At 42.6% G+C, this 26,826-nt stretch overlaps 1 protein-coding gene across 3 annotated transcripts; it reads left to right on the top strand.

The window, feature by feature from the left end:
* The first annotated feature begins 794 nt into the window (after positions 1–794).
* RAD23B (RAD23 homolog B, nucleotide excision repair protein) lies at positions 795–25,133 on the top strand. 3 transcript variants are annotated; one of them, XM_018573489.1, is made up of 11 exons: positions 795–1,178; positions 8,292–8,373; positions 9,816–9,895; positions 12,376–12,647; positions 13,940–13,995; positions 15,206–15,333; positions 18,002–18,095; positions 18,126–18,167; positions 19,049–19,176; positions 20,649–20,807; positions 23,790–25,133. In XM_018573489.1, the coding sequence occupies exons 1-11, from the start codon at positions 1,113–1,115 to the stop codon at positions 23,901–23,903; spliced, it is 1,221 nt and encodes a 406-aa protein (XP_018428991.1). In that variant the 5' UTR covers positions 795–1,112; the 3' UTR covers positions 23,904–25,133. The 3 variants fall into 3 exon arrangements, with proteins under 3 accessions (XP_018428991.1, XP_018428998.1, XP_018428983.1); XM_018573496.1 differs by having other exon boundaries at positions 18,132–18,167; XM_018573481.1 differs by having other exon boundaries at positions 18,002–18,167.
* Positions 25,134–26,826: the final 1,693 nt, after the last annotated feature.

Genomic DNA, 26,826 nt, shown 5'->3' on the forward strand with positions numbered 1-26,826 from the left:
TGCCCTTCCTATAGGAGTATGCGGCCGTACGCCCCCCTACGGTCACCAAACCTGCTCGTCCGTATGGGTGTCCGTACTCCGACAGGATGGATCCTGCCTGCGACCAAGCAGACACCCGCACGGACGGGCGACCGTAGGGGCGTGTACGGCCACGTATTTCCATAGAGGACAGGCTGTTGCGTATAATCACAATCAGCACCTGTCCTTCCCGGGAGCTGCCCGATGCGGCCATGCACGGATCTGTACGGGCCGGCCGTTACCCGTGTGAATGAGGCCTTATAAGAGATGGTGAAATGTTTTTTTTACGTCACTGCTTTATAGTCTACAGCTAGTTACAGCATTCACACTAAAGCACATAGGGGGGAATTTATCAAAACTGGAGAAGCCTCTGGATCAGTTGCCTTTGGCGACCAATCAGCTTCTCTCTTCAGTTTGTTCAGTTAGGGATTGAAAATGAAAGGTGGATGCTGATTGGTCCCAATGCACAGCTGCTCCAGATCTTGTCTGGTCGTTTGATAAATTCCCCTCATAGTATAACCACTTCCCACTATGTGCACACTCCCTCCAAGGCATGCATAGGCAGAAAGTAACACATAATGAAGGCTGGCGATTATTTTGCTGCCTCACGCAGCCCAGAAGTCAGCCGTCACCCAGTCTAACACCCTAGAACATTGGAGCCGCTGTGACTAAGCTGACACCCGATCCCGCACACTAGTCTAGACGCTCTAGAATTCCTGCCGTCTACCCGCACTACTTTTGTCCAGTCATCCCACTACCCCGCCCACTCTCGGACATGGCCCCTCCCTTCCTATGGAGCGTGCGCATGCGTCGTAGCGCACGCGCGCCTGGCAGTGAGCGGAGTCATGATGGCGGCGGACAGGCCGTGCTGATGAGACAGCGAAATAGGCGACAGCTACAGGAGCTTACAACTGGGTTACTATCGCAGCGCTCTCCACGAAGGCAGCATCGCAGTGGCGCGCTGAGACAAAACCGGGGAGCAGAGGCTGACAGAGCGGGCGATCCGACCCGCTAATTAGAGGCCGGAGCACACCGGATCTTGACACTGCACCCAGGACACAGCGGGACCGGGAGGGTCACACAACGTAGCCGCCATGCAGATCACGATGAAGACGCTGCAGCAGCAAACCTTCAAAATAGATATTGACTGCGAAGAAACGGTAGGCCACGTCTACTGTGCCTTGTGCAATTGTGCAACAGAGGAGAATTGGTAGCTGCAGGCCCATAGGGCCACGCTGTACGCGCGGCATGCTTGTAGCATTGCTTTACGAGGTGGCCCGGCCACCCTGGAGCAAGCCGCTAGGCCGCCGGGGTTATTTACAATACTCGTGCGTGCATTGACAAGGGTGAAGGCGCGTGCTCGCGCTTATGTTGGAGGCTTAGCACGTGACTATGGGGCGTCGCGGTGCATCACGTGGGAATTGCTTGTCCGTCCAAAGCTGGGCACGCGCTCGGAGGTCTCGCGCACGCTTCCATACAGGTGTCCCTGCAGCTGTCGCGGGATTCACCGTCCCATCATGCCGAGCGGGCGGTTTGTCAGTAACCGCGTGTCTGCTGACTTTCCCTGGCTTACAAGCATTATGTAGCAATGATGTGTTACATCAATATTATTAGGAGTGGTTTGGTCCATGCATGTAATGAAGCAGTGCCCCCCATATGTTTGTGAGGAAGAACACACCTTTCCAAAACCTGTTTACCTTCACCATTATTTTTACAGGAAGAGTTGTGCTAGTAGTAGCGTGCCTGTGGGAAGGCCAAAGCTGATGGTGGGGTAGATGACATCAAAAGACGGGGGAAGTTACTAAAACTGGAGCAGCTGTGGGTAGTAACCAATCAGCTTCTCTCTTCAGATTGTTCCTAGAGACCTATAGCCAAACCTTTCCTGGCCATAGTTCTTTTTAGGGTCACAGGAGGATATTTATTAATGTCCTCATGTGACCCAAAACTCGGCATATAGCTGGTTATTGCTTGTACTATGCTGACAACGCAGAGCTGCATTGCAGCCGGTAAAGAGCCCAATGATATTTTTGGGATACTTCTTGCTGCCTGATCGCTTCCTGGAGGCAGAGCCAGCTGCGTCCAACCCCCTCCATCCGTTCCTTTAGCCCTGGTGGTATGGAGGGGGGGAATCCCTGCGGGTAGTGGTGACTGCAGGGAGAAGCTTGTGAACTGAGCGATCAGTGGTATGTGATCACTTGGTTCTCAATCTATAGAGCCGACGTGTGACCCCTGCAGTGTCCTATGCTGGCTCTAATTATGGGGATGAGTGTATGTCCCTCTCCCCATATTTCTCATTTAACTTTGTAAATGAAAGCTGGTTGCCATGCACTGTTGCTCAATATTCTGCACCAGCCTTAGTAAATTCCCCTCAATCTGTCTGTAGGAATTGTTTAGACTTGTTTCTGGCACCACTTACAGAAACCCTCTCTGGTCTTGATGTGGTATCAGTCACATTGGGGCGGTTGTGGGCAGCTTTGCTAAGAAGGTCTTTATGTTGAATGAGTTGGTGGCAGTTTGCACCACGGTGCCATGAGCTGCAATGTACACATTGAAGGGAATTTATCAAAATCTGGAGCAGCTGTGCATGGTAACCAATCAGCATCCACCTTTCATTTTCAAAGCTTACCTGAACAAACTGAAGAGAGAAGCTGATTGGTTGCCACATGCAACTGCTCCAGATTTTGTCTGCTCCTGGTTTGATATATCCCCCCCCCCCACCCCATTGTGTTAAATGGGCTGAAATGTACCCCAGCACCTGCAAAGGTGGGGAAGGCTGCATCTTTGTACAATACACAAGATACCCTGCCTTGTGGAGCCATTCACTTTGAATGATAACGTGCGCATTACAGCAGCATGCTGGTGTAAATAGGCCCTTAGGCTAGTGTGGGTGTCTCATGTTCAGACCACAGGGCTGTACAAGAGAAAATAAGTACATTTTCCCCATCCACACTAAACAGCAAGGATGGAGGCGTCTTACCTGACACCTGTTGCATGGCTATCAGAATACTCGAACAGTGGCTGCCTCTGAATGGATGCAGTCGCTGTTTGACAATGTTTTCTTATCTTGAAGGGCACAGTGAATCTTCAGATCTTGACTAGTTGGGTATAGTGCCACCTTCATGATTAGGATACTAGGTACAAAAAACAAGAGCACAGCCTAGGGGTGGCCCCTGATGATGGCCAAACCCCCTAACAGCTACAAGCAGCTCAGTTTTTTTTTTTGCCTAGTGGCAAGGAGCTAGAACCTAAGCTCCCTGCTGGTATTCTTAGTCCTTGGTTTTTGTGCAGGGAATCTTATTTTCTTCTGTCTCTCAGACCTTCAAGCTAGGCGACAGGCTGGATAATATAGATCCTTGTAGTCCGCCCAGCTTAGACATTGAGCAGATCCTTGGCTACGTGCAGGGTTGCCTGCGTCAGAACTATCCTGGATTTGAGGGCAACCTGTGAGTGTTCCTCATGGGGTCCCCCACCCGACTGGGGTATGACCGACTGGCTTCTGAGCTGGTTTGTCAGTGCCCCACCCCTCCCTCCCTCGGCTGACAACATGCTGGCTCTGGCAGAGAGACGATTTGTCCTGGGAAGGGGTACCCTCCATGTATCCTTCGAGGATCAGTAAGTATGTCAGCCTGTCTTCTCCCCTTGTTAGAGGGTGGGCTGCTGATGGTGTGTAGATACCTGTATCTCCATTCCCAGACCCCCCCCCCCTTGGTGTGGTATATGTATTTGTACATGGGGGTCACTACATGGTGGCAGGCGCGTAATCTCTGCCACCGCCCTGTGTTTCCTGGGCCTCTCTGGACGGGAGTGGGGGAGGGTGCCAGTGGCCTTTGTAAGTGATGGGTGCAGGCTCTCAGTACTCCAGTGTTTCCAGGCACTTTACATGGATCAGGGCACAGTGTCTTTTCAGTGCTGAGGGGCTGGTTCCTAGGGCCTGCTCATTTTGTGAGGCCTGGCCCTAACTTTCCTATACTGACTGCGACAGGTGCAGCCTTTTCTGGGGATTTTGCCTATGCTTCCAAACCGTGACTGATTGCCATGTGTTCGGGCTGTGCAGTACTAGGGCCATGGGCTGCTGCCTCTTACAGCTATGATTGCATTGGGGGTGGTGACTGCTGTGGGGCAGGGGCCAGAGTTTATTAAGGTGCCCATACACCTTACAATTATCTGTTAAAGGTCAAGCAGTATATAAGAGAGTGACGGAGTACAGCTGGACATATAGTGGTCCCTGGAAGGGAAGTGTCCACTCCTGTCACAAAACATTAGATAAGTCTCCCAAACTGGCAGTTCTCAGTCACTTCTAATGTGTGCCAGTTATATAAACCCTGTTTGGGGTAGCAATGATCAGATATGTTGGGAAAAGCTTGGCCCAGGTGCATTTGTTTCCCCTCTAAAAGCTGACACCAGCTGTGTTTTTGGAGTGTACATTTCCTACATAGGCAAAATACAGATGGTCACACCAAAACGATCCATATTAGTGTGCAGGCTGGTGTATGTGTGCCAGTACTGGGGACTGTACCTTGCGTTTTTACAACGCAAGGGACTGTTTACCTTTTTTGGGTTTTTCTTTTCCTTTTTTTTTTAGCTTTATTGAAATGTCACAAAGTGACACGTCACTTTTTATGCACTACAGTAAGATATCGGCTGTGCAGGGAAATGCAGAGAAGAAAAGGTCTTGTGAGAAGCGTGGAGGTTATCATTGCTAAGCTCTCTCCTGACGGTGCTAGTTTTATGGCTGTTATGCTGACCCTCATGTTTCAGTGCTTGCAGTCACTGATCTGGAACAAGTTTGCAGTTAAGTACTGCTGACTTTCTTCCAATGTCCCCATGATCTGCATGAGTTAGAAACTCAATGTTAATACTAGTGGGTTAGGATAAGTCTGACATCTTCAAAAGGTCAGCATTGACAGCTCCTGATATTTCTCTCACACTGGGTTTACTTTTAACCTTATAATATTGAGTTGTGAAGCCGTCAGGGCCAAGTGATTTTCCGGTCTTAGTAGATGTAGGTTCTGCGGACTTAGGAATATGGGGTATGGCCAAAAAACGTAATCCAAAGACTTTGGGTATACGTCATACACTCAGATCTTTCTCCCCTGTTGTTCACACCACTAAGCTACGGTCTCTGGTAGGTTGTCCTCCATTGTCTGCACTGCACTTTGCCACAGCTCTTTTCACAGCAGCTTCTCTTGCAGGTCTTCTGCCACTCTCCACACTGCGCCTGTTATGTGCTCTCCACAATGCTATCTGCTGCATTCAGCACTACACGTTCTGTGATCCCCTCTGCTTTGTACGCTGCTTCAATTCTGAGCTCTGTGGCTGCTACCTTATCACCACTTTTGTGTTCCATTGTCTGGCATTCTGTGCTCTCCCCATTATCCACAATATTATACTTTTCTGTGTCATTTTGTCTCTGAACAGTGTCATAGTGGAAACAAACTATCAAGCAGATATTCATTCTTTCACTGCCGTGGACCAGCTTCCGTTTTGCACCTTGGATTGTCAAACTAATTTATACCATATACCAATTAATTACACATTACATGCTTGATGGCCAATTCACCCTACATCCAGATTATCTCCAGACCAGATTGTTTTCGGATCCGAAATGCATCCTAGTGTATCCCTATGCTATTTCTGGCCTCTGTTCACACCAGCGCAGTCCGTACCAGACCAGAAAAATACTGCTTGTCTCATTTTGTCTGGTCTGGAATGCACTGGAACTGTGGGCAGGTTCACACTATTTTCCGGACCAGATCGGGGCCGGAAAATGGTGCGAACCTGCCCTAAAGCACAACTAAGGTCACTTTTTAGAAAAGCTGACAGGCTTTTTATGACAGAGGACACTCTTTGTCTTATCTGTTATAAATACTTCTACCTGCCAGTCAGCTTTTTCTTTTTGCCAAGTGCACACTACGCTGTGCGTGCACAGTCTTGGCATGTTTTATGACAGGACAAAGTAAGTTTGTGGGTATACACAGGAGTTATGTCACCCTGGCCTAACCAATCAATATGGCCAAAGATGCAGAATCAGGACGAACAGGTTAAGATGGAAGCAACTGAGCATGAAGGGAAAACACGTGGTTGTTGCATCGCTGGAGAAGAAGGGCACTTTGCAAGGTAAGTCTTCCATAATCAATTTAGTGAGATTGCACACTTTACCAAATGTGTCCAGCTAAAATATAGTCTGATTGGGCAGTGATGAATATCAAGACTGAAAACTTCCCAGCTTAGATTAACCTGTTCATTAACTGGCACACATTTGCTAGTCCTAAGTAATGACAAAATGATTGGCAAAACAATAGGTCCACAGCTTAATACCTGTAAATAGTACACTTATGCATGATTTGGTATGTATACAGCTATCTTAAAAAGTACAGCTAATGATAGGTCTACTTTAAATGCATAGTATAGTGTCTACACAAGTGGGGCCTCAAACACTTGTTTTCTTTTACATTTCGGTGCATGGGTGCACATTTGTTCACATTTATAGGATGTTTGTGACTGCTTTTAAAGACCATTAATTTCTTCAAGGTGGCTTAAACCCACTAGTGTCACCCCCTGAAGGCCACAATTATCATGGGCTTGGCAGCCTAAGTACATTTGATGCAACTTTCCATGATTTTTCGGTTGCACCAAAATACCTGGTGTTGGAGCGTAGAGGGAGCAATGACGTCAATCTCTCCATTATGTGACCGTGCTCAGGCCTAGCAATTGGCCACTAGACCCAAGTGATGTATTGGTGGAGGTCACATTCTCCCACATACCCTGAAGCACTGGCTATTTTCTGCCAGCTGAGGTAGGAGTGGCAGAAGATAGCTAAATATTTTAATTTTGTTGGATTTGGGAGTGGGTTTACAGACTGTCACTTTGCAATGAATAAGCACAGGCTGATGAGTTCATCTATCACTCTGTCAAGTCTGCATATCAACATGACACTTGTTGGCACATGAGCACTGCAGCACCACTTGTCAAAACTGAAAATTGTTGTGAGATTATACCAATGAGGCAGATTACCCACCCATTGCTTTTTTATATCTGTCTTTTCACATCACATATAACATTTTTGCTGGAAGGGCTGCCTGTTGTCTCCCTCCCCCCCCATATGTCCAGATGCTTTGATGTAATAGAAGCTACTTACTCAGCACTTCCTCAGTGCTTTTACTATCCCCAGCTGTATGGTGAACTGTTTTGCCAACTATGCTGTGGCTTTTGTGGTCTGAATTGATTCTCCCCGTTTTGGCTCCATACAGTGCCAAAAAGTTGCACAGAATCATGCAACCTTGGTGACTGGGCTCCCTCATTCAGACCTTTCTGCCAGCTGAGAGTTTGGGCTCCCTCACTCAACATCTGCCATCATCTTCTGGATTTGGCATCTCCTTATTTCGCCACTGAAAGTACATTACCTCTGCAACCAGCTCCATTCTTTGGATCTTACAGATGCCGGGAACGGACTTGGACTACTGCACATGTGCCACAGTCAGTGTAAAGATAAAAAAAAGTTACCAGTAGACAGATATTTTTTATTTTTAAGTAGAAGACACGTATAAATTCTCTTTTAATCTGCAAAGAAAAATGTGAGGTGTTTTCTAATGTATTAAACTTGTACATTTTGTAAACATTTAGTGCAAGTGGCAAGTTCTCTCTTAGGAAACATCAGGGGTCTTTTACACCTCTGATATAACCTCTGCGCTCTTTTCAAACTAGCATAGGGTGTGCTTGATCAGTGAGAGCGACTGGGTTTGCTAGCTTTGAACCCAGAAGTGTTCAAATTTGAGCACTTCTGGGTTCATACTACCCATGGCCTGCTGATTGGCTGCGGTCACTGTTTAAACCTGCTCCTTCGGCAAAAGTCAATTGAAAAATCGGTTTCTGTAGAATGGAGGGTGCTCCACACACTGGCCCAGTCAGTTTTAGGAGCCGGGTTAATTGACAACTAGAAAAAAACTCAATATGTAGGCGCCAGTTGTAATTTTTAAGTCGTATTGGCTACCTGGCTCCTGGGATTTTTCCAGCCCTGCACTAAATGGCAACCCTGGAACATGCACTTTCAAGAACAAGGCGGCTCCCATATTTCCTTGGTATGAGGTTGTGTATACTGGTATAATGACAAGAGAGCCCCATACTCTCCTAGTGTAAACAATGACTGCATTATGAACCAGATGTACTAATGCTTTTCATATGTTCATAAACTATACATGTTATATATTTGCAAATTGTATAAATAAATGTTCAACAGTATGACAACAACATTCTTTTTGTGGCTTGTTTGACAGGTCAAAGCTTTAAAAGAGAAAATTGAACTTGAGAAGGGGAAGGATCAGTTTCCTGTTGGTGGCCAAAAATTAATTTATGCAGGTAAATCCTGGGCGTTGTATTAAAAAATAACTACGCGGTAAGACCTTTCCAACCTGTAACCTACAGTTTGTGTTCTCAGTTGTTCTTGTCGGAGAGGAGCTCTCAAGCACCCTGTGGTTTTTTCCTGATTAGATGAAAAGTATAGTGTTATCATTGTGAGCTTATATTGAGGAGTTATTACAGCATTCATCATTTAGTTATTTTGTTTACATAACTTGCACATCTTACAAGGTTTTCTGTTTCTTTTGTTACTATATTAAATATAAAGATTTGTTGATTAATTTCTAGAGGCTTTGTGCATTTGCACAGTCTCTCTCTCTCTCAACCACTTTTGAGATATTGACTACAAAGGGGGGTAACCAGTATGTCACTCCCAGACCCCGCTGCATACCTGTGTGATTTCCCCCCTCCCCCTGCCCCACAATATGTAATGAGCATTTTACTCTCAAATGGCCAGCGCTTATTGGTCAGCACAGTCACATGACCAGGCTGACCAATGAGGAGCACTTCTGAGCTGGGGACCGGGCCCTACAAGCGCTTTTCATTGTGTGAGACCATGCTGACATGTGACCCTGCTGACAAATGAGCACTCAATATTTGCAAGCATTATGCGCATGACCTACCTCTGGGCTGTGACTGTACATTAGCTGGCAGGGGTGCTCACAGGGCATCACTGGTATGTGCAGTGGGGACCAGGGTAGTTGGTGGGGTGTTGTCGGTAAGTTAATTGCCTCACGTTTTGTGAGAACGTGAACTTGCCTTTTAACACTCATTAAGGTCATTTACATGCTTCAGTCCAAAAAAAATCCTGAAGGGCCCTTCACATTCACACCAGATGCTGCGCTAATCGCACAGTCTGGTGTGCGGGTTCCACGCTGTTTATGCTATTTTATTCAGTTGTACAGGCACAGTGGGATGTGAGGCAGTTGAACTCAAGTACAGCATGCAGTACGTTTTTTCAGCGCACACCACTGTGTTGTGGGAACCGAGCCTGTCCATGACAAACAAAGCAGGTTGCATTGTCTTCCTTTGGGGCTGCCCTGGAAACAGCCGGTGCAGCTCCAACACAGATGGTGTGAATGGACCTTTAATGTTATTGAAAATTCAGTTGCCTGTGTGGCTGCCTTGTATTTAACCTGCAGTATTTTTCTTTTATATGGCATAACGTGTCATTTCCACTGCCAGTGTATCAAAAGGGGAGGCTAAATCCCTGGGACTGTGGTGTTAACATTGATTTGAAGAAGAAGAAAAATAAGCTCTGGAACTATGTTCCAGCACGGGAACCATGTGATGGGCTGCTCATCAGACTACTCCTCTTGTAGTAATAATTACAATTAGTAATATAGTACGTTTTTAAAGTGGAAAGATTACTAACATTTTATGTCGGACGTGTTTTCTAGGCCATGGAGTAAAATGTAATGTTGGTCTTCACATTTTTGCAGGTAAAATCCTTAATGATGATACAGCACTTAAAGAATACAAAATTGACGAGAAGAACTTTGTAGTGGTTATGGTTACGAAAGTAAGTGCAACCTTTTTTTAGTTTTTTGGGACTTGACACCCCTTCCCCCACGAGCCCAATTTTATGCCTAAATCTTTTCCTATTCTTTTACTTGACCTGCTCATATTTCACAAGTTTTATATTTTCAGAAACATCTTCAAATATTTGTGTATTCTTGTTTTTCTTTCGTCCAATATTTTTTGTGTGCAACTGTCAAGGTTCTCTCCCTTCATATTAGACAGAGAAAACAAATTCGTCTCCTATTTGTCTGTTGGTAAAATAAAACAATGTTTCTTTTATTATCTTAAAAGTGAACTAATAGCCAGCCTTTTTTTTTTTTCTCCTGGCTATAGTTCTCTTTTGGGTCACAGGAGTAGATCTACTAATGTCCTACTGTAACCCAAGCAGGCTATTTCCCGTTATATGCTGACAGTGCAGAGCCGCACTAGAGGCTGTTAAAATCCTAACAATATTGTTGGGTTCCAGCTCGCTACCTGATTGACAGTTGGCATTACCTCTCTAGAGCCAGCTGTGCCCATCCCTCACCTGACTGTCCCTCCATTGAGCTCTGGGAGAACAGAGAGCGGGAAGGAGGGAATCCCTGTAGGGAGTAGTGATGACTCAGTCTCTGCAGGGAGAAGCTGTGAGCTAAGTGATGAGCAGTTTGTAATCACAGTTCTTGAGCGATAGTGCCAGCATGTGTGACACACCGGCTCAAGCTATTAGGAAGAGTACATTTTACTCTCCTAATGCATCTCCTTTTAAATATTGCTGAATCATTATAGTCTAAAGAAATGCAGTACATTTCCTATATGAATGACTTGCCTGTCGTGATTGGTATCTTTTTTACCTAGTACATGGTCTCACATCTCTCCTCTCGGCTGATTCAACTCTATTTTTTGTTTTTTTTTTGAGAATTTCACCACAGTTTGCACCTGTTTCCTGTATGTTAAAATGTACTTCATTAGATATTTTTGGACAAGTTTTCAGGTCAAACCTATTTTTATTTCCTTTCAGAAGGTTGTGTCTTGAAACAATCTAATCATCATCTTTCTAGTTGGCATCCGAATGTAGAATTTCAGTATTCTCAATGTTTCTAGCATATTGAAATCTATATAATGATACAGCTTTGTTCAGAAATGTTTGATTTCTGTGTTCCCCATATGAACCACAATCTACTCCATTGTTACATTATTGATGTTGCACAAAGAGACAAGGACCTGGGCATGCAAATATTTTAAAGCCTTACCAGGTTTAAATGTAAAGCATATTTGCGGTCTCCCATTTTGTACTGAATTCTAAATCCTTTAGCATATTCGTCTTTCCCTGGGCTAACTCTTTTAGAGCACAGCACTGTGTTGCTATAAAGTAACACATGGTTAAATGTGTGTTTTACCCCATGTTACTGTAATACACAAGTCTATAGGACGACCTTAAGGCCCCATTTACAAGAGCCGGCCCGTACAGATCCGTGCGGCGTGCATAGCCGTATCGAGCCGCTCCCGGGAAGGACAGGTGCTGCGTGTGATTGTAAGCAGCAGCCTGTTCTTCTCCTATGGGAGGAAACGGGCCTTACGCCGCCGTGCGCTCACCCGAACTGTACATCCGTGCGGGTGTCTGCTTGGACGCAGACAGGATCCATCTGTACATCCATCTCGGGTGAGCGTACGGCCACGTACTCCCATAGAGAAGAACAGGCTGCTGCATACAATCACACGCAGCACCTGTCCTTTCCCGGGAGCGGCTCGATACGGCCGTGCACGCAGCACGGATCTGTACGGATCGGCTCTTAGCAGTGTGAATGCGGCCTAAAAAGCTATCTCTACAAAAGAAAACCCCCTGCCTCTGAAGCCTCTGACGGAAACTATATTGTATTATGCTTATAGGGCAGTGATTTCCCTCGGCAAAAGAACAGTTCCAGCATCACTGCCCTTGACCAAGTATCATCCCTTAACTTACACACATAATTTCTACAGATGGGGAATGGCTACTTTCCGTCGCAGAAAGTTAATTTGCTTCATAACAGATTTTGTATACGTCATAACTCATACATTTTTACTATACTTATAAAGTATAGTATACTAATACGATACTTATAAATTTCTAATCAAACTATTTTGGGAAACAGTTTTTAAGACAATTCCATCCCAAATTGATGTTTCAGCTTTGCTGCTGGCATATTTAATCACATGTTGCATTCTTACATCTCTTGGGGACTCCAGAGGTCTCCACTAGAATGTCCAATTCTTTCCACCTGCAGAAGCCATTGCAGTAGCAAATGGTGGTGTCAGGCTCCTGAATGGAGTCTCATGTTGTAGAATAAATAAACTGAAACTGTATCTGTAATTGCTTTTGCCTAGTTGGAAGGGGATACAGATCACCTTGGGAAACTATAGCCTTGGCATTTCCAAGAACAGAAACATCAGTTCTGGATGGGGTTGTCTTATTGTGTTTACTTATGTTTAATAAGTAATGTGTGATCATTTTTTTGTTTTGTTTAGCCAAAACCAGCAGCATCCCCCTCCGTACCAGCTCCAGCACCAACCCAGCCTGCTAGCACTGCTACTGCTGCCCCTTCATCACCACCCCAGACATATACACCGATTTCTCGAACCAATGCTCCTGGGTCTCTTCCATTCCCTTTACCTAACATCCCTATACCTAGTCTAGTTACTACTGAGCCCCAGACAACCACAGCTAGTAGAGAAGAGAAACCTGAAGAGAAGACAGAGAGTCCTGAGGAGACGGTGAGCCCTTCATCAACGGAGGGCAGGTACATGACTTTCATGAAAACATTTGTACATGTTTCCGTTCACTTGGTTTTTAGGAATAGCCGCTTTTAAATAGATTATGTGCTTTACTCACATTATGTATCGTGTATCACTTTGAAGCTGATATACTTAGGTGCCTGCAAATCTATGTTCACATACTCTGTAGCGCTCCTCAAGGCCAAAAGGTCCAGATCTCTGATATCCGAATATCAACTTTAGTTTTTAAGGTTTCATTTGGCCTTACGTGTTGGTCACTGAAGCTGCCCGTCCTTGATGTAGGCCAATAGTGATATACAGGATAACATAGGGCCAGGCACAACTTCAGGAACTGGTCATATTAGAGCTATCTAAGCTTTGGGGCTCCCAGGGAACCCTACAGGGTATCTTCTTGTGCCTTATTTACCCATCTTCCTAAGGTTTAGGTCTTAAATGATCACGGGTTCACTTTAAAAGTGCAGGCAAGAAGAAGAGGAAACCCTGAACTCTGTTGTAGGCACTCACAGCATTGAAGCATTTCTTCCAATGCATGGCCCTAACTTTAGTTACTAGTACTTTATTCCATAATTTGTTCCACTTACTCTTTTATGTTTGCATTGAAAATAACTGCCTACATGTTAGGGTTTTCCATACAGTTACATTGCTTATAGTGTGCAATGCACAGACTCCTCCGTTTTCACTTGCACCGTTGTAAATGTGTTACTAATATTAATAGACACATACATAAGTTACATATCTCGGACATATATGCACACTTGACTCCCTTTGGCTAAGATGTTATAAATCATAGGCAAGCAGTAGTGAATAAGCACTTCAGCCTTAGCTCAGCACACTGCTGCAGTTCCAGCTCATTTTAACATGGCAGCAGCTGCATTTAGAATTTGACTACACCAGTGTCAGTAAACTGCATTAAAAGAACTATAGCCAAACCTTTTATGGCTTAAGTTCTCTTCTCTTTTCTGGTCACAGGAGGACATTTGCTAATGTCCTCCTGTGACCCAAAACTCAGCATATAGCAGGGGAGCGATGACTGACGGTCACTATTCTCAGGGAGAAGATCGGGAACTTGATCAGCGGTATGTGATCGCTCCATTCTCAGTCTAAAGAGACATTGTGTGACAGCTGCAGAGTGTCGCATATCGGCTCTAACTATGAGGATGAGTGCATTTCATTCTCCTCAAAGTTCTCCTTTACTACTTTTTGACATTTGCCTGTACGAGGTCCTAGGCCTATTCAGTATGTAAAAAGGACAGAAATTCAAAGCTTCTCGTGTCCTAAGTGTTTTTTTATCCTACAGTGTACCCAGTGACTCTACTCGACCATCTCTTTTTGAAGATGCAACAAGCGCACTTGGTAAATGTTTTATCTTGTTTATTATTTTTTTTTGTCAAGCTATAGGCTAATGGGCTAGTAGGGCCATCATCTAGACTGACGACCATCTTGTTCTGATATAACAGTTGAAATCTGGGAATACAGCTAGGTTCAATTTATAGTATGCGTTAGGGATGCACCGATACCAAGTACCGTACTTTGTACAAGTACAGATACTTTTCCAGCTCCAGGACTAGACTGGAGAAAAATTCAAAAGTTAGGAGGCAGCTGTCATTTGTAAGGAGCACACGGAGCTCCTGGGATTTGTACATCTCTGTTTTAATGTGACTTTTTTTTTATAAATATAAATAAAGGTATGCACCGATACCAGTTTTGTAAGTCCAAGTACTGATACTTGTCCAAGTACTGATACTTGTCCAAGTACTGATACTTGTCCAAGTACTGATACATGTCCAAGTACTGATACATGTCCAAGTACTGATACATGTCCAAGTACTGATACATGTCCAAGTACTGATACATTTGTGTTTAGTGTCATGTGACAGTTTTCCTAAAACAATACAGACTAATGATTCCAGGACAGTGGTGTAGTGCCAAAGCCAGGTCCCGGCTGCAACCCTGGTAGTTCTCATGAAAATGCCAAGTATCGGTGCATCCCTAGTATGCGTGCAGGAGTTTTGGAAGGTATGGAAATCTTCCATGTTTGGTCAAAAGCAGAAGACTAAGGTAATAAAGTAGTATCCCTTTTACTTCCTGTGACCTAAACGGAAAACAAAAGCCCCCATGTAAAGCAGCTAGGTATATACTGGTAGATTTTCTTGTCAGAACATTTGATAATGCCTTCAGAGACTTAACAAATGTTGTTTATAAGTTAGAATGATTTTATAGTATAGTAATGAAGTTTATCAAACCACATTCACTGTTGTAATAAAGTTTGTTTGAGAATAACGTTTTTAGCCTGCTCCTTTGGTTTTTTTTTTTGGTTTTTTTGTAACTACGGTATTTTCAGGATTACCAGGAGAAAATAAATGGTGATTGAAAGAAAGGCTAATGCAGCTGCCTCATTTAAGGACTGTAGTATATTAAAATGTTGTTTTTGGGGGTTAGATATGTGTTAGTTTTATATAATCTCACTACAATTTTCCCAATTCTTATCTTTTTGTTCTTTGATGTGGGGTGTTGGGTATGTACTTTGTATATACTATGCATAATTTCTCTGTTTTCTATTCAGTAACCGGTCAGTCCTATGAAAATATGGTAACAGAAATTATGTCTATGGGCTATGAACGGGAGCAAGTGATTGCTGCTCTTAGAGCCAGCTTTAACAATCCTGACAGGGCTGTGGAGTATCTCCTCATGGTAAGCATATTTCTTCTAATTCCTATTTTATCTAGGTGTACTGTTTATTAGGGATTGCCAGTATGCATTTTTTAAGGCTATGTCCTTCCTATACTATTACTACCCAGAATAAGCAAAAAAAAGGAAGAAAATAAAATTGTAAACATACTTCAGGGTGCAATTCATAATTTTTCAGCTAAACAGAAGTGCAGGGCTCTGCAGGGCTCTAGCTGCTTCAGGCTCCCTTTAGCTGCAATTTGTGCATTACTGCGCATTCAGTAGTTGCATCCATACTTTTGTAACATGCTACCCATACGTCAGTAGATCTTTACGCAGCCTTTTAGTGTGTGGGTGAGATTGGCATACAATGTTAGATTAACTCCATTACAAAGACTAGAGGCCACCACCTAAAGTTGGTGGAAAAATTCAAGCACAAGGGGCGAAGGGGGTTCTTCACAGTTAGAGCGGTTAGGGTCTGGAACTCACTGCCATCGGCAGTGATTGCAGTGATTTCAGCTAAGAGTGTAGAATTGTTCAAGAAACTTTTGGACGATTTCCTGAGGGACCGTAATATTCAGGGATACAAGTATTCCTAAGAATGAGATGATGCGTGGACCTATATGGGTTGGACTTGATGGACGTATGTCTTTATTCAACCCCAAATACTATGTAACTGTAATGCAGAGTAATGAGATGTGCACCGAAACATATTTTTGGGCACGGTTAGTGGAGGGGGTACATATCACTTCCACTACAAAACTTTTATTAAAGGCATTAAATTGGCATGACAGCCAGACATTTAGTGACAAGCCTTCATTAAATGGATCTGAATGGCGGTACTTACCTGTGAGGTTTTCCTTGCTGAATATACCACCTATTTATAGTAAATTTTGTCTGCCTACATTATTTTAGAAGTCCAGTCTAATAGCAGGTTTACAAGGTGTCTATTACCATAAACAGGAAACGCATTTGTAAATGAGAGCTCTGCAGTAGCTAGTGGCAGTGCTGTCACTGGGTAGTGAAACAGTTGACAGGGCGTATCTGTAATCTAATGAATAGGAAGATGGAACTAAGCTGCGGAGACACGTTAAACGCCACGTGCTCGGGCCCAGGAGTATGTGATGGCAAGGGTTAATTTGCCAAACAACCTCAGTGCATCATCGGTCTATCTTCCAACCTCGGTCTATCTTCCAACCTCACTAATCTCTCTATGCCTATAGTATGAGTGATATAAAAATAAACGGGATTACTCAAGGTTAACGATTTGGATAAATAAGGGATACTTATGTTAAGATCACATATCAATACTCCCCTAGAGTGTACATATGTTAACTTCACATATGACCAGTGCTTTAGTGTGCCAGTATAATATCTTCACCACATATGAGTAGTCCTTTAGTGTGCCAGTATAATAACTTCCACATATGAGTAATGCTGCAGTGCTAATGAAAAGTCCAGGCCGTCTACATAGAGGGGTATACTTGCTGTTAGCTATCCAGAGTAGGTCTTGGGCTTTTGTTTTGGGGCACGCTAGAGCGGAGTCCCCTGCGAGGTCAAAGACGTGAGTGGCAACACTCTGCTAAGGATCCTCCTTCATTAATTCTTGGAGCGTAGAAGTAGGTGGTGGCTGTCTGGCGTCCGCATCGGTTGCTGTAACGCCAGACAAATGCGAGGTTGCGGCTTATGACGTTGGTGGCCCGGGGGCGGAGCCTCCACTCTAGTCCGCGACTCGGAATGGCGACGCCCCCGGGAACCATTACAGTATCTGAAGTAGCCCCCACCTGCTGTCAAAGTGCTCCTTAGAGCCTCAAGGCACATAAAAGTGATCATTTTGCTGTCAGACCAATGCATATGACCCCTTACATGGTTTCCCAGGTAATTGGAAGGTGATTACGTCTTATCAGAAAGTTTAGGTTTTCCCTTTGTTCTCGGTTTGTAAAGTTCTTTATATCTTTCATTCATTGGGGTTATAGAAAAGTCATATGAAGGGGACTAGGGGCCATATGGGCATTTGTTAATCCTGTGTGGAAATCATAGGGAGTAATTAAGGAGGAGAGATGAGCAAAGGGTAGAGAAAGAGAGGACAATACAAAAAAGGGGGCAAGGTTATCACTACATTGTCATCCTGGTCCCATATAATTTCTATTTGTCTGAAATAGATCCAGCCTGTTAGAAGGCTTATACTTCTGGTTAGATGAATCGTTTACACCCAGGGGATTGATGGATCCAACGCAGTTGTAAGCGATTGTTGGGAACAGGAAGAATATAGACTTCACTTAGTCATCAACCCAAAAAAGCATGTATACATGCTTGTTCCAGGTCAACATCTCGCCAAGTGATGAAGGCAGCATGAGGATGACATTTCTCTGATAGGTTCTTCTGTTAGAACAGTGCTTTCTTGCCATTCAGCCGTCAACTGAAGTTGTATATTCTTGAGGCAATTTTGCTGTGCAGGTCAGAATCTTGTGGCTGACTACACATAACAAGGGTAATATAATGAGGCTATCATTTTTTTTTTTTTAGGTAATTAGTGACTTAATTTCTAGGGAAGCGTAATCCTATCCCTTCAAAAGAAATGGCTATAAAAGCAGTATTTTCTGCATTTCAGAATGTATGTAGTATCTTTAATAATGGAAAACGATTCTGTGACTAGGATACTTTGTAAAGCAACTTTCTTTTTGTTTTAAAGGGAATCCCAGGGGACAGAGAAGATCAAGCAGGTGCTGATCCTCCCCAAGCAGTCAGTGATCCTACCCCACCGCTGCCGGCAGTAGCTGGAGCAGCTGCTACAGCTACGGCTACTGCTACGGCTACTGCAACTGCAACTACAACTACACCCTCTACACCTTCTGGAGGTAAATATTACCCCATCTATGTGACTGGTAAAATGATGCTACCTTGAACTGTGTACACAGTTAAGTTGACATTTTTTTGGACAAAAGTGTAAGTGGCAAATAGTGACTGTGATATGTTGGATGTAACTTAAACCCGATTATTGAAGAAAATTTGGAAGTGCTGGCACAATTTTGATTATCTCAAGATGTCTTTTTGTCCTAGCTTAATGCATAAAAACAAACACTTGACTTAGCCATACATTTGGGTTTAGCCTATAGAGAATAATGGGTAAGGAGCACACGGGCATCTATTGCATGAGTTCACTTTGAAACAATAGTGATTTGGAGAAGCTTTTCGAATATGTCCAATTGTTTAATCTAACGGTTGACACTCAATGAAAACAACATATTTATGAGAATAGCCTGAATCAGACAACTTTCAACGTATCTTTTTAAAGTGAACATGACGCGGCCTAAGAGGTTTGTAAGGTAGCAGCAGTGCTGGAGGGAAGGCAAGTAACTGTCTTAGCTTTGTAGACAATCGCTGCAAAGCCCCCTTAGATCTTAGGCCAAGGCTGTACTTTGAGCCCTGACATCTGCCCAAATTACCAAGCCTTTTCCTTCTGTCAAATACCAAGGCTTTTAAGGTTCTGGTATTTGCTAGTTTAATGATAGGATGGAAGTGGGAAGGGTTGAGGTCCCATTTACAGCTTGGGCCTTAGATCTAAGAAGGTGAGACAGAGATCAGTTTGAAGACACCACACAGCTGCCTGCAATTCAGTACTGTTGAAAGTGGGCCATGTTGGGTTTACTTTAAACTGCAAAGAGAGCAGTGACAGCAAACCATTTTATTTTTCAGCTTAAAAGGTGACACATGTATTTTTCATTTATTTTATTTCTAGGAAATCCCCTTGATTTTTTACAGAATCAGCCTCAGTTTCAGCAGATGAGACAGATTATTCAACAGAATCCTTCTCTGTTGCCAGCACTTCTGCAACAAATTGGGAGGGAAAATCCCTCATTACTGCAGGTAAATCCGTTCTACGTCCTGGAAAAATCATATCGTAGTAGTAGACTAGAGATGTCGAAGCTTTACTTAGTAACCTCTTAACACTATCTGCCCTTATGGTGACAGTAATGCTAAAGTACAGGAATCTTTTGAAGGTCCTGCAAGTACTGATTCTTGTATACCTCTTTAGTATTGCTCATTATGTAAATAAGAGTAGCTTCTCTGCAGGTTCAAATGAAGCCCATTCTTCTTATGCTATGCCCTATCATTTAGCTGTCAAATGCCAGAGTCAACACTGCCCATGGAAGCACTGGTATTACCTTGTGGACTTTTAGGTAAATGTCCTTACATCAGCTTGGCTAATGTTAAGAAGATAGGGCGGAGCCTAAAGCTAGAGTACTCGTATAGTGTGCCGGATGTATGTGTATAGAAATAGTAAGTACTAGTATAGCGTGCCTGTTGATTGTGTTATGATCCGAAGGGGTATACATTTAGGTGATTCATGAATTGGAAGAGATTCAGGTAGGCATGTTTTTTTTTAGCTTGGAGTGAAACAAGTGCTTCTCAAGTTTTGTTGTTTAATAAACCATATGATCCAAAATACACTTTAGGTCTAGTCATTGTTAACATGCATCAAGATTTCTCAAGGTAGCTGCACATACCTTTTCCTTCTTTCCATGCAGTTGTCCGATTTTAACAGTTTTTTTTTTTTTTTGTATTTTGAATAGAAAAGGGTTAGATATGCATGTCTGGCTTTTTTTTTTGCTGTATTTGCCTATTTTGGAGACATGTCGTCTTTCCTCTCTTGGGCCAGGATATTAGTAGTAAATCTTTCCATAGGAGGGCATGAGCAGAAACACATTATGCTTCAATCAGAAATTAGTGTTAAAGGCTTTATTGCTTTCTGTGCCTTTTATATCCTAGTGACAACTGCACCTCCCATTTTTTGCATGGGTCTCACAGGGACATCAGTGAGGTAATGTCTCCCCAGAGGGGTCAAAGAAAGACATTCCTGACAAGTTTTTTTACATAGTTACATAGTATTTGAGGTTGAATAAATACATAAGTCCAACCTATTACGTGTGTGCACTGAGCAGGTGTGTGCGTGTATGAGTCCATGTGTGATTTTGCTCTTAAGAGTACTTGTACCACTAAATGTTATGGTCTCCAAGGTAATTGTCCAGGAGTTTCTTGAACGATTCCACACTCTTAGCTAAAATCACTTCCTGCGGCAGCGTGTTCCAGACCCTAACCGCTTTAACTGTGAAGAACCACAAGTTTTAACTCCTATAAAAATAAAGTGATTTGTATTTTCATGATTATTTTTCTTCATATTTTAGCACTTGTAATAGCTTCATACAAATACTGTTTTTTTTTAAGTGTTGTTTTCCCAGATTCTTACCTCCTTTTTTATGGGATAGGTTTTGTTTTTATTATATTTTGGTAATGCTATTTACATATCTGTTAATCTTTTTTTCTTACATTTATAACAGCAAATTAGTCAACACCAGGAACAGTTCATCCAGATGTTAAATGATCCTATCCCAGAATCAGGAAGTCAGGGAGGAGGAAGGGGAGTTGCAGCTGAGGCTGGAAGTGGTCATATGAACTATATTCAAGTGACACCTCAGGAAAAGGAAGCCATTGAAAGGGTATGTACTTGTTAACATGCACACATGGGGTCTCTGCACTTGACAGTTAAATGGAATCCAAAGTGTTTTTTGAAGATCTTATTTTTTTTTTGATCAGGTAAGTATGAAAAATCGCATAAGTGTGTATCCTGGCACCTACATGGTAGTCTTTATGTACTTGGCTGTATGTACAGGTCTAACAGAACTCAGTTGCTCTATACACTTTGGAGTGACCACGGTGAGGTGGGGGAGTTTACACTTTAACTACCTCCGGGCCGGCCGTAGTAAAAAAACGGCCGGCCAGGAGAGTACAGGTTTTTTTACACCGTTGCTGCATATTGTGATATATCAGGAATGTATGCAGACAAATGAACTAACAAGTCTGCTTTAGTTGGTGGATAAAAAGTCTGCCATAAAGCATTTTCATTGACTAGAAAGTCCAACATGGTTTTCAGTGTCATGAATGCACTCTTGCAATAAATGATTATTTGTAAAATGATAATTTGTGTAATTAAAACAAATACATCTACAAGACTTTATAAGCTTGTAAACACTCAAAACACATTGAGGGGAATGTATCAAAAACTGGAGCAGCTGTGCATGACAACCAATCAGCATCTCTTTCATTTTCAGACCTTAACTGAACAAACTGAAGAGAGAAGCTGATTGGTTGCCCTGGGCAACTGCTCTAGATTTTGTCTGCTCCCATTTTGATAAATTCCCCTCGTTGTTTGACTGTAGGTCCATTTAAAATTTATATTGTGGGCTTGGCAACGTAATGGTTGCTAGAGCCGCAAAAAAGTAGTGCATTAAAGATTACCTAGTCGGGTCTCTAAACAAATCAAGAAACCAGTTCTCTGCAATAGAAGAGTTGGTATGCTCACCTCTCAGATGGCCCATGTCTCCTTCCTTCCCTCTGTTCCAGTGCATCAGTCTTTTGAGCATTCAACTCTTCCAAGAATATCAGATATCTGTGTCTTTCACCACGTGCTGTAATTCCATCTTCTGTCCCCTACATCACTCGTGTTCTGTACAACAGGGGAACAGGCATCTGACAATCTTGGAAGTGTCAAATGCTGAGGCTGTAGAACTGGTGTAAACTATCCCCTTATTGCAGTTTTGATTTGTTTAGAGACCGGATATGGTCTCATTATTGTAGCACTTGTTTAGGTATGTAGAAGGTACATTGAACACATTTCATTTTAAGCAACACTCATACATTTGTGGTTTGATGAAAAGCTCTTCTAGGGGTTTTACAAAGGTACTTTTATACTTTCAGGTTTTGGGTAGGTGTAGTCTGACAAGCTGAGTTAGTTGTCAGTCATTTAAGAATGTCCCATTGACAAAGCAAAACATCCTCTTAATGGCCTTATTGGAGGCAGGCTTTTTCAATGGGGGCACTAAATTCCCTACTTTAAAAACTTTTGTATAGGATCTAGTGTTGATTGACCATATATATGCAGGATAAAGGGTATACAAGGTTCATGCCTATATGGCACAATCCCTCTCTTCAGGAACTTTAACTAAAATGATTTGAAAAGTGGGCCACCGGGGGCCTGCAATACCTACACCAAGTTTATGAGGGTACAACAATGAAAAGAGAACTATGGGGTAAGTGTTTTCCCCCATAGTTTTCTTAAGAGTCATGGGAGGACATATACTAGCGTCCTCCCGTGACCCAAAGCTCAGTATATCGCGAGCTACAGCACGCGGTATACTGAGGCAGCTGGGACGGATCCTGACATTACGGTCGAGAGACACCCAGCTGCGTGAGTGACAGCTGGCTCTGCCTATCTAGAGGCAGAGCCAGCTGTACCCACCCCCTCCCCCATCCGTTCCTCCAGTCAGCCCTGGAGGATCGGGGAGGGGGGGGAATCCCTGCAGGGACTGACAGTCACTGCTCTGCAGGATGATCGAGAAGTGAGCGAGCAACGGTATGTGTTCGCTCACTTCCCGATCTATTGAGTCGACGTGTGACAGTTTCATTGTCACACGTCTCTTTGAAATATGAGGATGAGTGATTTTCACTCGCCTCATAGTTCTCCTTTTTTAAATCCTTTCTAGATTTACAAAGGCAATTAGCATTACCGAAGCAATCTCCTTTTTTTTCAATATTTACAACTGCGCCATGCATTGCAGGCACAGAATTGTGTTTCGGATTTAATGCATTTTACATCCCCTTTATTGCATATAATAACTCAAACCACTGGAAACAAACTAATTGCAAAAGTGCTCTCTTTGCTGCTACGGAGTAGTAGACCTAGTACGGAATCTATAGGCCAGAAGGGATATCTCAAGACATAGGGGATATAACAGGAGATTGCTGGAATCAAGCAATGGAGATGGTTCCTAAATGCTTCCTTCGACACAGATTGACACAACTATTTATATTACATTGTGTGTATTGTACACCAAAACAATGATATCAATGGGGACGTAGACAAAATCCTTCATGTGATAGAGGTGGGCAATCAGATGGAAAGCTTATATGTTTAATGTGGCGCTTTCCTAAGCTTTCTAGGTACTGGGAAAGTATAGTTCAAGCTATAAATAGAATATTCTATCGGCACTGGTATCTGAAAAGTATCGGTGCATCCCTAGGTTTTTATGTTTGTTTAAGATGTGGTTGAATGTAATAGTTTTGAGTTGTATGTTTTTCTTCATCTATTTTGTTTTGTGATTGCATATGTTAATAAAATAGAAGCTAATACAAATTTGGGAGCGGAAAACAAAATGTGCTGCCTAATGAGTAGAAACCAAGCAGAAGGAAACATGGGAACTCTGATGCTGAATTGTAGCATCCTTCCATAGGTTTCTTTTTCAGAATCTGAAGCTTTCATTTTCAGTTGCTTTTGCTCATTTGTCATAAGTTGGGTATGCTGTCGTGTACAGGAGGTAACTGAGTGCAAGATTTGAAAACGCACTACTAAATGTACATTTTAATATCTCTTTCCTATCATATACAATGTGGTAACCATGCTTTTTTCCTTTTTTATTTTGCAGCTAAAAGCACTAGGATTTCCTGAGGGACTGGTGATACAGGCTTATTTTGCATGCGAGAAGAATGAAAACCTGGCTGCCAATTTCCTTCTACAGCAGAACTTTGATGATGATTGAAAAAAAGACTATTTTTTATCTAACTTCACACCAGTGCATTACACTAACTTTGCTTACTGGATTTACTGGGATGATTTGGGCTCATATCCACAATATTTGGTGTACAATAGTCAAGGGGGGTGGGTGGGTTAGGGGAAATATTGGAAAAGCTAGGACATAAATCTGCTATAATTGAGCAGTTGCAGCAATCGGCGTGTGTTGTGGAAAAGATTATTAAAGTCAAAAATTTGAAAATATCGCTTCTGCAAGCATTTTTCCCTTCTGAATACCATCTGCTAATTTACATATTTTATTTTTTCACTAGTCTATTTAGATCCAGAAATTTAGTGTAATGCCCTGCCTCTTGTTTTCTTTCTAACATATACCTTGGTATTGGAAAAAAACTAAATCTGGTGCTATTGGAGGTATTTGTAATTCACAGTAGCACCAGCTTGTGACCTTGTACGACTTTAGGGCTTTAAGGAAGATTTATGAAATGTAAATGCCAAACTAAAGATAGGTGATTATTACACCTTTTGTACATGTCAAATGCTGTGAAAATGGGTTCAGAAGCTCTTTCTTCCAATAAATAATCTTTACTGATATTTAAGTAAATCCCTGATCATTGGGTGTGAAGTAGCCACTTTCTGTTCTGGCTGACAAAACAGTATATATATATATATATATATATTATTTTTTTTCTTGCCGTTAATTGAAATGGATAGCTTTCTAATTGCTCATTCTCTTCAATTTTTACATTGCAGTAAAGGTTTTAAAACAACTGTTGCATGTTTTTTTGGTTTTGATGGAGCCCACTTGCTGTGTTTTAAGTAACATTTTTTCAGTGATTACTTAATTTCCATGTCTGATGAAATTGTGCAACCTCTTCTGGCTGTCAGCTCATTTACCCTGTTATTCTCCTAAATGAACACTTATGCCAACTCAACCCATATCCATACAAGCTGCTTGATGTGATAACTGGGAGAAGGGTTTTGCACTGTTTTTCTTTCATCCCCCGTAGCAAAATATTCAGTAAGAGTTATTCTGCTATAAAGCTGGCATGACAGAGCTTGAGAACACATCCTCTGGGGTTTTTTTTTTGTTTTTTTAAGAAGGCATGGCATATAATTGAACTGTTAGGACTATTGTGTATGTACCACTTATATACTTTGGATGAATGGACAGATGGACAATCGGCAAAAAGTAAAATACCCAAAAAAATTATGCACAACATTAAAAGTTCTCCTTGTACAGTGTGTGGTTAAAACTTATTTGCTGTTCTACCTGATTGTTGTGTGCTTGGTATGATGAAATGGGCTGATGCCTGTCAAAATAAGAGATTGATATTGACAGAGCTAGACAAATGGCTACTTTTTGATGTGAAGTTTTTTTTTAATACTTTAGAAATCTTCACACACCAGTCCTATAATGGAGACCTATATATAGCCTTTTGACCAGAGCATTTCTGTTAATTGACTTGTGCATAAGAGAAAAGCATTCCAAAATGTTAAAATCTGTAAAGACCCATGTACATCAGTGCAGTAACGTGTGTTAATGCACTGTGAATTAACCAGCTGTTGTAAGTATGGGTCAACATTGACTGTTAGGCTATTTTCTCTTCTGGTTAGATGTTTATACATGCACTGGCCCCTTTATTAGGTACACATTGCTAGTACCAGGTTGGACCCCATTTTGTCTTCAGAACTGCCTTATTTTTTTGTGGCATAGCTTCAACAAGGTGCTGGAAACATTCCTTAGAGAGTTTGGTCCATCTTGACATGATCGCATCATACAGTTGCTGTAGATTTGTAGGTTGCACATTCATGATGGGAATCTCCTGTTTCACCACATCCCAAAGGTGCTCTATTGTGTTGAGATCTGGTAACTGGAGGCCATTGGTGTACAGTGAACTCATAATCCTGTTCAAGAAACCAGTCTGAGATGATTATAGCTTTGTGACATGGCACATTATCCCGCTGGAAGTAGCTGTCAGAAGATGGATACACTGGTCATAACATAATGGTCAGCAACAATACTCTGGTAGGCTGTGACATTGAAACAATGCTCATTTGGTACTAAGAGAAAACCTGACGAGAATCGTACTATTCTCAGCGGGTTAGAGGCCTGCTTGTTCGACAACTGCTGAACGGGCCGTTGTGCGCACACCACACTGCACGTTCAGCTTTGCAGTCATCGGAAGCCCGCCCCACAGCGGGGCGGGCTTGCGATGATCGCAAGTACAATCTGCCTGTCCATAGCAACCTAGGGGGAGGCTGCTATGGACTGTCTGAGATGGCTAGGCCTGAAGCCTAGGGACTAGCCATGTGGTTTCACTGAGGCCTTTACACAGATTGCCATGTCTGACTTAAAGGTCCTAGTCTGTGAATGGCAGAATTTACTGTGTTATACTGATGCAGTCTACTTAAGCCTGGATGGTCATCAATAGGAGATTGTCCTATTGAGGCCCATCCAATGGATCCATATACCCTGATCTATGCATTTCCTCCACAAACATTTACCTTGTCTGCTTTGTAGGTTGGAGGCTGGGATCATTCCATTCTCTCCAGTTTCTTTTAAATAAATAAATGATCAACTCTTTAATTGACAGACTGGGCAGCTATGGGAACAATTGTAAAATGCTTTAGCAAAGGTTACATACAGCATGTTTTTTTCTATCATATACATCATAATTGGACCCTTAAAAGCTCTTCAAATAACTTAGCAACAAAAAAACATAGCACAATGGGGGAAATTTACGCATTTGCAACAAAATGTTTAGGCACAAAGACCAAAATATGCTAACTAACTGCAGAGTTTTATTTCTGTTATACGTCTTTTTTAAGTGTTCTTGCGACATATGAATGTGTTTTGGGACATTTTGCATAATGTTTCAACCATATAGCACTGGTGTCCTTAGTTCAAATGTCAGTCAGGACATTATCTG

This window comes from Nanorana parkeri, unplaced genomic scaffold (assembly GCF_000935625.1).
Source record: "Nanorana parkeri isolate BGI_ZX_2015 unplaced genomic scaffold, ASM93562v1 scaffold47, whole genome shotgun sequence".
Lineage (NCBI taxonomy): Eukaryota > Metazoa > Chordata > Amphibia > Anura > Dicroglossidae > Nanorana > Nanorana parkeri.

Bases quoted from the DNA above. Each gene is read 5' to 3' on its own strand.
- RAD23B (XM_018573481.1), top strand. From the start codon at position 1,113: ATGCAGATCACGATGAAGACGCTGCAGCAGCAAACCTTCAAAATAGAT. The intron at 13,996-15,205 runs GTAAATGTTTTA...TTTTCTATTCAG, and splicing joins AGATGCAACAAGCGCACTTG to TAACCGGTCAGTCCTATGAA. The intron at 18,168-19,048 runs GTAAATATTACC...TTTTATTTCTAG, and splicing joins ACCCTCTACACCTTCTGGAG to GAAATCCCCTTGATTTTTTA.